This window comes from Apteryx rowi, unplaced genomic scaffold, assembly GCF_003343035.1.
Source record: "Apteryx rowi isolate R43461 unplaced genomic scaffold, aptRow1 scaffold_120, whole genome shotgun sequence".
NCBI lineage: Eukaryota > Metazoa > Chordata > Aves > Apterygiformes > Apterygidae > Apteryx > Apteryx rowi.
The window spans coordinates 922,328-937,571 of NW_020447420.1; the positions used below are offsets into that span (position 1 = coordinate 922,328).

The following is a 15,244-nucleotide window of genomic DNA, read 5'->3' on the forward strand; positions in this document are numbered from 1 at the left end:
CATCTTACTAAAACATCTAGTTTCTTCGCCTGTGAATTGAGATTCATGTGAATCTTTCTCCACAGATTAACACTGAAATGTTTTACAGTCTTGGTGACATTTATTTTTACTTTCAAAAATGTTTTATTCATAACCAAGATTACATGTTTGGAAATCCTGAACAAGTTCCTGAAGAAGCCAGGCTTTTAAAAATTAAGGCAGATAATCAATACAGCAGTGTATTTTTGCATTCAATTATCACAGATGAATGGGGACCTCAGAATGCAGTATTTCCCTTGTTCACAAGGGAAAGATTCATCTGTTTTCAAAAGACATCCTGTCCTGATTTGAGGGCAAAAAAGCCTACAGAAAGAAGTAAAAACTTATACTAAAAATCATATTTAGTTGAATTTGTATTTTCAATTTGAATTAATAGTCTCAGTTTGCAGTCTGTTTATTTCGGCCCTTTCCTCTCTTTAGGAACGTCTTGATATCCAAGATTTTCTCTCTACAAGCCTACTTCAACAGCATAATTACTCTCAGTCTTTTTGGTAAGCTGAATAGGCCAAGACTATCAAGCTGCCTCAATTTCTCTGGGCAATCCCCAGTATTTTAAGAAATCAACATTAGGTTCTTGTGCAGCATTATACAATATTAGCATTCCAATGCAAAGCTGTTAGTATTAGATAAGCAGGAGACATAAAAGACCTTCTACTTACAACTTCCAAAGGATCACATCAGTGCTTTTTGCTACAGCATTGCAATGATAGGCACTTAATCATTATAAATACCTTCCAACTGTTTTGCAGCCAGTGCTTCCCAGACTGTAATTCTCTATTCCACAGTGCTGTCTTTGTTTCGAGATATGGAATTTTGCATAGTATATTTTGGTTGAACAGGATATTGCCTACCATGCAGCCTGCACTACTCCAATATTGAAACATCAATTGCATAATCATTCTGTAAATCTTTGTACTGTCCGTAAATTAGTGGTAATCCTATATTTACTTTTTGATCACTGATAAATGTTGGCTAACACCAGTCCTTGGCATACTACTATAGCAATATCCATCTATTCAATCTACTGTATTTACCTACATTAAAAAAGAAAATTAACTGATGTTACACAAGAGTAGAGATGCCACTGATGTTTTGAGAGTTAACATCAACCCAGATTAATACTTGCCTGCCGATATGACATTATATCATACAGAATATGCCAGCAATTAGGTTCCAAATTAGCCAGCACACCCAGAGATGAGTGCTTCTAGAAGCCAAAGACCACTGCTTCAGACTAGAAATACTGCACTATAGACTTTTTCATCACAAAACAGGTAACGTGCCATTTTACTTTAATACCTAGTGCATGAATGGTACTGACAAACTGTGATCCTAGAAAAGAACAGACCCGAAGAGCTCTGAAAACAGCTTTTCCCTAACCTCAAGGCAAATGAATTTAATAGCATTTATCTCCAAATTTTAATTAGTGTAGATAATACAGCTTTAACTTTAATAGACTTCATCCAGACACAGCCTGTGCCCACTAAAACTGCTTGCTACACTGCTTCCAACTCTGGAAATGAAAGAGGGAGACTAACTAGTACTTACTAGCAGATGAATCACGTTCTGCTGAAGGATCTCGACAGAATCCTAGAATGTGAAAAATAGGTATAAGCGCTAGACATTTTAAAACAATTTTCCTCGTCACCACACACACAAAAAGACCGAACCATTAAAATCGATCATTGAATGTATAATCAACTTTAAAACACGGTATTAGGAACAGGGTGAAAGCTTTACAACTGCCTAGGTAGAGTATATTCCTATAATGCTTATAAAAAAAGATGGCTTAGTTACAGCAAATATGTTTACTGTGTGAGGTAAGAGCTACTGTTGGCATTCTGTATTTAAATCTACAACTCTTTTTCAGTATGGAAGTGACAAATATGATATATTTCTGAATATTCGGAAATATGATATATTCCTAATTGCATACATAGTATAAACCAGAGCTGTAATTCTCACTGCGTGTCACGTGAGAGAACCAAATCAATGAATGAGCTTAACATTTGATTTGTCAATGTGGGTACAGCTCTGGTTTCTGCTCTTTCATTTTTTGTGAGGTCTTCATTTCCTAAAGGCTCCGACAACAGCTCTGTCCCTGGACGCCTGCGCTGTCCCATACATGTAATGCAACTAGGCACCAGGCAGCTCGCACCTTAACTCGGGTCAGACTGGCACGCCGCATGCACAAGCATGCTGACACCGACCTCCTTCCTGAGGGCAGAGATACAAACAAGACGACTGCTACGCGGTAATTTTGCAGGTACCTGGACACTGCAAGCAGTCACAGCTTGCTGAAACTGTAAAGTTTATTATGGAACATGAAAGTTCTATGTCATGATTAAAAACATTTTCCTTCCTGTATTATTCTTTAGTTCAAATATCGTACAGAAGATAAATTACGCTCAGCATCCTACCTGCCATAGTCAATGAAAACTAAGCCTGTAATGTAAAAAAGTTCCTATGACCAGTTTGAACTGATAAAGCATTGGGCATATCATAGGCTAAATGCTGTAATATTAGAGTCTTCAAACTGCAGTAACCTACTTCAGAAGGCAACACAAGTTGCCTAATCGGGCAAGTTGCAGTAAAAGGCTCAGCCGAAAAGCACCGCTTTGAAAATCAAACACATGCTCAATGGTGCTTTCATAGCTTTAGCATCACCTTAACATATGTGACCAGCTCATTACAAGTTATTAATAAGTCTTTGTTTTATGAAATTTATATAGTGATCTACAGCCTTCTAGCCTCATTGACAGCTTCCCATTTAATCCTACAAATACCAGTATTTGGGGCTTTGTTAGAGTGAGAAGCTTACACTAAGAATTTGGCCTCCCAGGGATGGGGATTATGTACACACAAGAATCAAGAGAAATTTGATTCTTTCTCACCACCTACCTCTCTGCCTACTGTCTACCATGTTTGCAAACCGTATTAGCTCCTGCTGTTTGCAATTCCAGAAACACTTTCCTTTCTCTTTCAGAGTCATTCCATCCACATCTGTCTACTGCTAAAATCTCATTTTGTAGGATGCCGTGTGTCTTATTAGCTTTGCAGTGTGGTAACACACATCTAAGTGTCTTAAAAACACCAGAAAATGTTTGAGAACTAGCAAAGATTCCTCGGGATAGAAGCATCATTCCTCATGTTTTAAAGATAATTGTCTTCAGTTGCTCTAGTAGATTACCTTAAATACAAGAAAAATGCCTACATTTTAAAGGAAGCTCCCATTCTTCTCAATGGGAAAGTTATTTTGGAGTGAATTTAGTATACACTGTTGCTCTGAAGAAAAAAAAAACTGAAGCTTTAATTCTATTTTGAACCAACTTCATAAAAATAGCACAGGGCTTCATGTTTTACTAGTTCCTGAAACAGTTTACAATTTTGCTTTTTTTGTCTCATGTTTTAAGACTTATTATTACAAGTTTTATAATTCTAAAGCAATTGCTACATTTGTTGTTATAAGAAATCTATTTATGTTACTCTTTTTGAAGCTGAGTAATCTACTAGGTAAACAAATATCAATGTTTAAAGATCATCATTTTATAGTTTTTTTCAAAATCAGACTAAACATTCAGTAGTTGTGATTTCTCTCTCAAGTTTTTTTGTAGCAGCAAGAAGACTGCTAAAGGAATTATGCTCCTCAGTTTACTTCTCTGGCTCTCAGGATAGTGGGAGGTTATTAAGCATATCAGATTGCCCTCTTCTGTATGACTTGTTTACCATTAACTTTAGGAAAGTAAATGTCTTTGAAAACTTATATTCTACACAGCTAAAACATGAATGGAAAAATCGCACTAAGAAGACAGTGAAAATAAGCTGGTTTCCTTGTTTACAGCTTGATGAAAAAGCCATGCTTTCCAATTTACTACTTTTGTTTAATGGAAAATACAAAGACCACAGTGATCTTGTGACCCTGTTTGTTATATGGAGCCTACTACAGTTCTCCTTCATCCCCAAAGCAGATGCACATCACCTGGGTACGCTAGCAGGTTGAATTTGGCCATCCTTTGCTGAACCCTCAGCACTAACTTGTGTGCGAGTGAGGAAGAGTCAGTACTTCACTTTATCTGCTGGAGTTACACTTGAGCCTTCCAACTATTTGACCTGTAACATGCTCATCTGCAAAGCTTCCAAACATAGGGACAGTGCGCTTCTGCTGATAAGAGTCATAATGCATATATATTTACATTTTTTAAGCTTCAGTTTAACTTTTAATCCTTGCAATGAAAACCATCAAGGGCTTGTATTCCTGCTACTCTGCAGGTCTACCTGGCACTGTCATACTTGCTGCATCTGTACAGTAATCCTTCGCAAGTTGTCACTGAGTGCTATCATCAGGACTGTTCCCTCTCTCTGAGGCCAGGGCATTAATGTGTGAGTGACCCGTGGGTCAGTCCACCAGGCTTCAGACCAGCCAACCAACACAGGACAAGACGTGGGCATGGTAATTAACTCCTACATATACACATATATAGACACACTCAAGAACATATATTCATACTTTTCATTTCTCAGTGGTATTCTCAGCTTTGCTAAATAAGGATCTGGACAAGTCACTGCAGACARCTGGCAGAGAATCAGTTCTGACATCTATGCTGAACTGAAAAAAAAGGGGAAAAAAAGCCAAAAAATACCACGAAACAAAGTGGCAGATACGTGCCAAAAAGCTCTGTCAGCTTCCAGCAATAGTTTAATATTCCACCACTTAGTTTCCTTCTGTAGCATTTGACAAGCTGGCCCTGAACAGCAGACACTCGCCCTGCGTTCAAGCAGGACAGAAGTGCCACCATGCAGTCCACACTTGCTCTGATATTATTTCTCAGGTGACTGTCTCAGCAGCGCTCGGCGTCTTCATACTTACAAGTCAGAGTGGACTCGCTCTTGTCAGTTTTCTCTCCTCATACGTTATTTGGAGATTAATCACTCTACGAAAGCAAAATAAGAACACTCCCACCTAAGCATCCGCTGCCGCTGTTCATCACTGTCACGTTTCACAGATGGCCCACGTTCTGCTTGGCCAGCGGTGTGGTGCAAGGCCTGTCATCTGAGCATGAGCCCGCTTCGCCCCCCGCCCCGCTACCAAAAACCGTGGCCAGGCTTGAAAACGTCTTACTCTGCTAAAAACCAGAAAAATTAATCCCAGGGTGACCTGATCTTTAAYGGACCGAATAAGGTGAAATGGGCTTTAGCACTGCCCTCTGCTTTTTGGTGCAAAGGACGGGGCTTTTGGAGAGGGTTAAGATAGGCAAAAGAGTTCTCTGAACACCTATAACCTGAGCTCCTGTTAAACTGACATAAACGACAAGAATTTCAAAGACATCTACATCAGTTTCACTTCTGATATTTTACTTAAATTTAGTTCATGTAAAACCTTCATTTTTATGCTCCAAATACTTGAATGGATACAATCCTCCTAAATATACTAAAAATAGGTATATGCATTAAAGCTTACCCTTTAGCAATTTATCATTTTGTGAGGTACAGGATAAGTGTTATCTTCCTTATCGACCAAAAGGATAGTTCGTATAACAAAAGTTTCAAAATACCTAATCAACAAGGCTCAACTCAAGAAGTACGGGCTCAAAAAGAGCATCAGAAAAAAGTTCTCCACATGATTTTATACCAGAGTAGCGCTAATTGGAGAAAAAAAATCTTGAAGCTAGTAACAAAGCTGCAGAACCAGAATAGCTAAGTTTCAGAGCAATAGCCCACATTAACGATACTCTTGCTAATAGAGCTGAAACTGTGTAAGTTCACACACTTACAAAATGACAAGTAGCTCAGTACTGTCACTAACTAAGGAAATATCTCCCTGTTTTTAAAAACTAGCTCCTTTTAAGTACCCCATTGGATTTCTCAGTAAGTAAAGTAAGCCAGTACTGGTAAGTCTCTAAAAAATAAAATACAGTTTCAATTTCCAGACAGTTACGTGTGAGCATGCAGTTTTACCCTCTTTCTGCATACAACCCCTTCTACTTTTCCAGAGATGTGCTTGCAGCCAGTCTGCACTGCCTTTCTGTGCCTCGACTGCCTTCCTCCCACTTCTGATCTTCAGTGCTCATCCAAGGCTACCATTAAATGTTTCACCAAACAGCACAGTACACCATTGTACCTAACCTCTTTCGCAATGAGGAAAAGCCATAAATTTACTTCAGGACAGCTTTAGATTCAAGGTAATTTCAAAGCTTTTAATTACTAACTGGGATTTTAGGATTTTGCCCTCAGTATTGAAGAGCAGCTGGCAATCTCATTCATTATTAACTGTTACACATCTGCATTGCAGACAAGTCATTTTTAATACTTGACACAATAGTTACTGGCAAACAACGCTAGCCAAGTTGTGCGCATGTGACAAGCACTGCCAGTTACACACACATGCTCTAAGATTTCCTATGTCCAACGAAGTATCCCAGCCTGTAATCTCAAGGTGTCAAGCTCTCACATTTAATGCACACTTAAAAAAAAAAGCAGAAAACCAGTATTTCTGATGCGACATTCCCTAAGTTTTAAGGGGTAGAAATATTCCTCAGCAGATATAGGATGTACTGGAACACTACTTGTTATTCATATGGTATTTATTATGGCAGCTATATGTCAAGAAGAYACATTTGACACATGTTAAACGAACAAAACATTTTGCCAAAAACTTGACTCATCTTTTCCATGAAGACAGTACAGAAAAGGGTTTTTGGTCCCCCTCTCCGAGTCCCAAAGGTGCCTGTCAAGACAGGCTGTCTCCGAAGTCAACCCGGCCCCTGCTCCGCCGTCCGGGCGCTGGTGGATACCAGAGAAAGCCCTTGCGCTCTCCACCCACTCGGTGACAATACCCAAACGAGGAGCAGCCGCCGCAGAGGAGGCCACAAGCACCGCGCTCCCAGCTGGAGACACAGCTCTGCAATTGAGGCCGGCAGCGTGGGAGGGGGGAGGACAGAAGAAACAGGACAAAAAGCTCTTGCCATGTGGGCTTTTGGCCTCCTACTGCCAGGAAGAAAAAAAAAAAAGATCTGGTACTTTCCTGAGTATGTTTTTAATGTATTAAAATGCTATATTTTTAAGTTACGACATTTGTTTCAGATTTCTCTAGCTATTGAAAAAACAGACAAAGCATTCTAAACCAGTACCAAGATCCGTACCAAAAAAACTCTAACTAAACACACATTAAAGCAGAAAGCAGCATCAGAACTTCAGAGAAGTAGCCACCAAGAAGCACCTCCACGAGCAGGCTGCCAGCTGAAGGTTAGTGCCTCTCTTTGCAATAATCCAAGGTTACCCAAGCCTAGTTTAGATGAGGCATCAGCAGAACAACTCCAGGCAAGTGCATATTAGGGCCAATAGCTGACTGCTTCTTATTCCATAGGAGTTATGCAAGAAACATTTTTTCAGTGAAGGAATTCTAGCAATCTGCTTGCCAATTATTTCACTTTAAGTATTACAGCATTTCTTACATAATAGTTATTGCAGAGTTTTTCACAGAAAGAACAAAATTATAAACAACTCTTTCCAATTTATAGCATCTTACTAGAAAAATCAGAATTCAAATAACTCCTATCCACTTGCTACAATTAAATATTCTACGGAGGTTGACAATTACTATTTATTATTGGGAAGCCTATATATATTTTTTCTAACTTAGGTGAAAGCTAYAAAAAAGGGACAAGCATCAGGAGATGCACTTCATCTCCAGTGGCACAGTTTGAAAAACAAACTGTTTTAAACTGTTTCATGAAGGAACTGTAAAATCTTAGAGTTCTGATCCCGTAGAGGAAAAACAGCATCTTGTTGAACTTGCAGTTTACAGAACAACAAGGTTAATGATCTGGGGACAAAACCTTCACTTATCAGCTATAGAAAAGTGAAGAATAAAATCTAGAAGCAAAACACAGACCAACTTAATCATTGGGGGTGGGGGAATCTTTAGCTTAAGTTTGAGAAAAACTCTAATGTATATAATCTAGAGTCCTTTATACCAAGCATGTAAGTTACTACTTGTGAATAAGCACGAACACAACAATCTTTTTTACTCTGTCAACGTGAAGGAACATTTTTGGTAGGGCCAGTGATTCCAATTTCCCACATTGTGTGATTGATTATGCTCTACCCCTTAGAAGGTTGATTGGTTTCCTGGTGCCAGGAAAATGATTGATGAATATTTCAAGACATGGGCCTCTCTTCCTGCTGGGTGTCCTTTTTACATGTCTCCAACAGGCCTGGGGATTTTCCTTTATGCAGTTTTGTTTAATGCGTAAGTTTTCAAGACTAAAAAGTGTCATTTTTAAGGATATCATCCTGTGATAGTGAGCAAAGCTGCTATGCAAATCAAAATGAAATACTAAAGGTCAACTACAGCGTTATGGTGGCAAACTAATACAGTATGCATCAGGTAAGGACAAAAATAGAAGCAAGCAATGAAAAACTTCATAAAGCCAACAAGCAAAAAGTAGAAGGAACAACAACTAACTACACTGAACTGACTACCACGAGCTGGCATGTAGTAAGCTATTGCACAGCACTTGCACTGAATTAACCTGTTTCGTCAGTTGTCTTCAATTTTGGAAAACATGGTAACACTTCCAGCAACAGGCCTCAAAGGTCCATTATGGTGGGAATTTGGGTTTCTTCTCTTTAGACACTGTCCCCTCCAACCCCCCACACATACACTTCCAAAAAAACCAAACTTTAAAGCTCAGAACAACCTTCTATCCAGCAAGCACCAATTCAGAATTTCTAATGAAGCAATTATGAGACTAAGCTATGATTTCCCAGTTTGCATGCTGGATCAATGTCATCAGCAGAAGCCCAAACAACTTTATGAATCTCTCAAACCTATCTACAAGCATCTTTCAGTTAGCACAGACTTTTAAGTTAGTATGTATCAGACTAATTAATAAAATACAAGTTATTTTTTATGGAGGGTTCAAGAAAGTTTCAATTAGTTTGGCACCATAAAAAATTAGCCAAATTGGAGCTTCATCATAAGACTACAGAAGAGGATCACAAAATCTTGACCAACTAACCACAGATCTCCACCATCTGACAGCTGAAATTTCAACTAGTTCATACAACACAACCAGGAAAAGAAAATCCCTTCTAGCTGGTTCTAGCTCCRCTGCTGTGTAAAAGACTGAGGCTCTCACGATCATTACACCTGTGCTCTAAGCACATACACCCATGTGCTGACAAACTCATGCCCAACAGCAAAGTAAAGCTCAGCTTTACTGTTTCTAGAGGAAGCGCCTTCCCCAACCACTGCTAAAAAACACCAGGTTAACAGCCTCTGAAAGACTCTGGATGCTAAAGTTTGTGTTTACAGTTAATCCAATCTAAAAATACCTTTGGTTTATATAAACGTACAGAAAAGCTACTTTCCCATATGATCTTGGTCAGGTTTCTAAATTACACAAAAGTAAAACTTGGAGGAATACAAAACAACGCAAAACAATGCTGGGAGCTCTAAAGCGATCTACAGCTGTGTCACTATTGCCCTTCTACCAGAGGTTTACGCTGATGCTGTAACTGGTTGTCATTAGACTCTGACATCAGTTAATTTGCTACTTCACTGTAGCATGACTTGTACCAGCAACTGCTATGTCCAGTAATCTGTACATCAACTGGAGCCAGCATTACTTTTTCAGAAACACTAGTCTCTAGCAGAAGCCGTTTCAGCTTATGTTTGGGTTGCTTTACATTTTAGCGAAGATCTGCCTAAAAAATTTATAGCTCAATTAATAGTACTTTTGACAAACGGGTAAGTTGTAAAGAATAAGAGTTACACAGTATTTCTGTAATTAGAGATTCACACTAGTGTACTGCTTCTGCAGAGTTATAGTCATTAAATAATTATTTTTAATTAGGCATTCTTGTCTGCCTTCTAAAAGGGCAAACTGGACTCAAACCAGACTTGGGAACTAACACCCACAAAAAGCACCACTGTTCAAAAATCTGCAAATGATGAAGAACTTGGTTTTATATAGAAAAAGGAGAAACAAAACTTCATGGAAGGCATCAAGTGAAAAAAATGAACAGGCTGAAACATCCTGATTTTGACTTGTGGCAACAAACAAATCCTCTAGACTACTACGAGTACAGTCTCAAAAATCCAAAGTACTCCCAGTGAGTAAGGTATCGTCCTACACAAGGAACAGCACACAAACAGCTCGGTAAACACAGGCTGAACAAAGCAACTTCCAGCTCCCGCTGAACTGACACCTGAAGTTCTCACCCTGAAAAAAATCCTACTTTAAAAATAAAACACATAAGCTCACATTCTACTGCAGATAACCCAAGACTGCAGCTAGATGGTTATCCATCTTAAAACAAAGCTCCAATAATAAAGAAAGCTGTATTACATTAAATTATTTACAGATAAGAACAATCACTATTTGTGACTAACAGGGCATTTCATTGAACTCATTTATAGAATATGCACAGGATATTTACTCTTAACAAAAAGTATACTTGAGATTTAAAGTAGCAACATACTTCAGAATAATTCCCAATACATATTAACAAACAACATCCAAAAAAATCAAGTTACAGCTGTGCAACTGAATGAGGAGATGTTTGGAGGATGGAGTTAGTATTTGGAAGAGCTTTCAGAGACCAGAAGTTACTTTCAAGTTTTCCACTACAACCATGAAAGCCATCTTTTTATCACTTGGCTTCATGATCTAAAACTAAAAAAAAAACAATACAGCAGATAAAACATGAGACTGTTGGACAGCAGTGCCAGAATAAATATAAATGCAGTAGAATGCTGTATTTTTTAATAGTAACAGTGTGCACTTTTACAGTTTCAGCAATATTACACCTGTAACCGATCAACTAGCAATACAGAGAGAATCCACCACGCCAACCTGAGCACAACTTAAACCTTTAGAAATATGACCGCTGCCATTCATGGTTTCGGCTTGAATAGCTTACATGGTTTTATGTGATGAGAAACTTTGAGATTCAGTCCCAAGGGCTTCACAGTTCTGGGATCTATTTACAGGAAATATTTAAAGTTTCCATCAAGTTTCAGCAGAGAGATACATTTCAAGACAAGGACGTTACAGCAGTTTAGTCAGCCTGACATTAGAAGTTTGGTGAATTTTTAGCATTTTTTGACGCATCCTCAAAGGGGAGAGGATCAAAAAACAGGGAAAAATCTGGTCAGTGTGAATAATCTAAGTTTAAATTTCACATTTACAAATCTAATAATTGGGATGATTAGGCAATGGGAATTAGACATATAACTCCTGTGCTTTCTGAAGGACATGGGGTCCACCCTTTATAAATTAAGGCTCTTCATCATAGAGCTGGAGCAGAATTAGGATTCTGCAGAAATATACTGCTTTCAAGATAACTTACTGGTAATCATTTACCGATAAAACTTCACTGTAACTAGTCTATCAGCTGTGCATTTCCTCTTTCTAAAAAGCCTGTATAGAACAATTTTTATTAACATGAAAAACCTAGAAGTCTTCTAATTAGGTAATTAGAAATGTAATAATTAAGACTAAAGCTGAAGCTCGAAGGGTCCTCCTGTCCCCTAACTTCCCTTCCTCAATTAACTTTGCAAAGTGATAACCACTATGGCTTAAAGGAGAGGGGGAAAAAAAAAAGCAAGAGGATCAAAAGGCTAGTTTAATACAGCTGGAGGGAAAGAATGCATTTCAGCTCACCAGCAACCATCTGATGAAATCCTGGGCCAATTCTTTATGTAAATGACTTAATTCCAATTACCAGATTACACTGCTAAAGGCTTTATTTAAACAGGCAGTTTATCAACAGGATAAACTGTGTTCTCATGCTTGGAGAATGCTAGCGTAAATGCATTTGTTCAAATCTACCATCATGTAAGAGTTAAACAGAAATTTAATAAACTGATTACACACTATACTCTCCTAGTCCCCTCCTCAAAAAAAGATCAAAAATAACTTGCCAGAGACATGAATATTGCTTCCTAACAATCAGGAAATAGTCTACTAGGTAGAAGAATTCCCTCTTCTTTTTTCATGATATGGTATCTTTGAAACACATCATAGGGTAGCAAAAAAACTGTTGTTGTCACGTCACATCATACTGTCCATTTGCTGAACATACATTKCTAGTCTTGTTTTTCAGTACAAAAAAGCTTGTATGAAACTACTTTCCTGATTAATGATCTACAGAAGCCATCCATACTGAACTCCAACTTTACACAGAGATTTCTTCCATCTTATCCTCAAATCGAATCATAACAAATGTAGGAGTTAAGTTCTTGCTAAATTACAAGTCTCTTTTCTCATCACAGACCCAAGCTCAGGACTCTGTTCTCATTCACTTTATGAAAATGAGCCATTTACATTCAAGAAGCCCAACTAATTTGTTTTAAAATAATAGCATAACTTCTTGTTTGTTCAGAGATATTTGAGTTTAGCAGCATTACCATTCTACAATTCAGTTTGTTATTCTTCCTAAATCTTTCAAGAAAAGTTTATAGCAAGTAAATTAAGACTTAACTATATCAATGAAATTGTCTTTGAAAAATAAAGGCTTATCTCATCAGATGCAAAGCAGTCGAGCCTAGAGGACCACTAAAAACGTCAGTGTGTAGCGAGTAAAGTTTCCAAGAGAGCTGTGGAGAAGGGAAGGGAGGCAAGCAACAGGATTTTTCTTTGTAAACCTTACACTCTCTGTGCTTTCACAAGTTTGCCCTTCTCTCTGCTATAAACTTCATTCAGATTGGTAATCTACCTATCCGGAACTCCTATGCCTGAATTTTGTATTCCCTTAAATGTAGTTTCCTAATATGTAAATCTGCCTTCAGACCTTCAGATAACATATCCACACAACAGCAAAGCATGTCCAGAAGTATCCTAATTCCAGATAACCTGTTTTACACCATTTTGATTATTTTGTCTTGTGTAAAATAATGGTAAGAGCCACTACATTTTTTTTCCACAGAAGGAAAAAAAGTGCTGGCTGAAACTACAGGGAACTTGGTCTTAAATGGGACCTGTTGAGAAATAATTGCTAGTAGTGCAGGGAAAATGAATGCCCTAATGTAATGATTTAAAACAATTTGCCTAAATAATTATTTGAGAAGCACTGTATGACAGCAACACCATCTTATTGCTGGGTTTCAGTGGAGTGCATACCCTGTCATTTACCAGAGAAGATAAAAAGAATTAATTTTACTCATTTTTCATTGATTTTATCGAAGATAAAATATGCTCCTTATGTGGTAGAGAATATACACTCTAGGTGGTAAGGGAAAACCATTATCTGATACTCTAAGACCATGTCAAATTCCCCCTCAAAAACATGAAGCTGTAAATGCCAGTAACTGCTGAAATAAAATTACGTAACTGCATATCAAAATTATTCTGAGGTTTCTTTCACTGAAGATGCCAGTAAACTTGTCTCGGTTTACTAGGGGTTAACGCAGAAGCCACACGCAGAGCTTGAGTTCATTAATGATTTTAACACAGCAACCGATAATGTAATCCTACTTACCATATATATGGCATACAATTTTATTTTAATTGTTTTTGTAAGGAGTGAAGATATTGCACCTCAAGGCATCAGAAGTATTACGAACCTTCATCAAAAAGAGGAAACGTTAAGACTCTTAATTTTCCATTCCTGTTTGCAGGTATTTTATAAGCTAACAAAGTGACAAGCCAATCCAGCCAGTTTTCTACTCCTCCCCTGGCTGCTGTAGGCTTTAGAAAGACTGAAGGTCAAGCAATGTCTCAATACCGTGTCAGCATTTCACATTTTTGAAGGCAAAGTAGTAAAAGGTTGTTACATCATCCATTCAAAAGACTAACTGCAGCCATAGGTACAATGTCTATCACGTGAAATAGCCATGCAAGACATGCAACTAATTTTTAAAACTAATCTGACAAATTAAAAGAGATTAAAAAGTCAAAGTATGCACACTTCCACGGGGGGAGAGGGAGGGCACTAATGCAGGCCAAGTGTTAATATTGTTAAATAATTAAGGACACCAAAGCAACAGACACTTTCTAAATTAAATTAAGTCAGAATGTTAGAGAGAACAATATTAAGGATGAAAAGTATCCTTCATCCAATTGCATATCTGATTAAGAGAGAAAGAAAGAGGTTTCTAGAAATCTCACAAAGGGACACAATTTAAAATTCTCATTTGCAGGTWTTACAGAAACACCTATTTCAGTAGTCCTTGTATCTAGTAAATACCAACATTTTCTTATAAGAAATCTCTTGTGTTTGAGTAAATCCTTTGTAGAAAAAAGCACCTTAACATGGTAAAATGCAATTGTAAACCATAAAAATTGGCAGGGACATTCAAGTGCAGATGCGGTATCTGCATACTGGAAGTGTAAAAGTGTTCCAAATGGTGCCTATAAACACCAAAAGCAGCCCAGCCAGAAAGCAACAGCATACAAACTGATCAAATAAACATTTTGTGCATCCTAAGTATCCAGATGTCAGTGGAAAATAACTCGCATCACACAGAACACAGTAAGTGGATCTCAAAGAAAACACGATATCTAGCAAAGCTGTAACTTACCACCCAGAACTCTGGAAACCATAAAAAAGTACTGAAATACAGCAAAACTGTGGTACATTTTAATATTTCTGAAATTATATCCTTTCACATTTCACCCATACATAAAATGGGCTTTTATGCTTTCAGCAATTTTAGAAGCTGCAGTATATACAAGAAAGTTTAGATAGAAAAAAAGTACACTTTTTTCGGATTGAAGGTGAAGCGGTAGTAAACGTCACTACTTTAGAAACATATTCTTTATAAACAGATAAGAAATAAACAAGCGTCCCATGAACTTTACTGATTTTGGGCAGGTAACCAAGTTATTATCTTTGAAAAGGTCACAGTGATTGATTGGTATTTCTTGTTAAACCCCAGTCTGAGCGGTATTACAGCCTGACAGTGATAATAGGGCCCTGTAAAAAGAAAGTCACCGCAAAATAAAGCGGGGATTCACAAAGCAAGAACTCGGCAGTGAGTGGCGCAGAAAGAGCACTTTTTTTTTTTTTGCATTTGTAACTGCGGCTCTTTGTTATGCTGCCCATAACAATATGAAGTTGCATCTGTATAGAGTTTATTGATTCGCTGTATAACAACAAGAGGGAACGCCGCCGAATCCCACCGTTATAAAATATGCAGGCGCTGTTTACACGCGAGATTGATCGCTGACATCTCAAGCCGGTTCCGGCCAGGGAGGGA

The 15,244-nt window shown here is 37.9% G+C and overlaps 1 protein-coding gene across 3 annotated transcripts in view; it reads right to left on the bottom strand.

The window, feature by feature from the left end:
• NR6A1 (nuclear receptor subfamily 6 group A member 1) overlaps window positions 1-4,755 on the bottom strand; it is a 99,198-nt gene extending 94,443 nt beyond the window's left edge. For 2 of the 3 annotated variants that reach the window (XM_026090431.1, XM_026090422.1), the window contains exons 1-2: window positions 4,547-4,755; window positions 1,588-1,629 (exon numbers count right to left, since the gene is read on the bottom strand). In XM_026090431.1, the coding sequence (XP_025946216.1) occupies window positions 1,588-1,629; window positions 4,547-4,553 (49 nt within the window). In that variant the 5' untranslated portion in view covers window positions 4,554-4,755. Of the gene's footprint in view, window positions 1-1,587; window positions 1,631-4,546 lie in introns of those variants that run through there. The other variant, XM_026090412.1, reaches the window with a different exon arrangement.
• Between the last annotated feature and the right edge of the window lie 10,489 nt (window positions 4,756-15,244).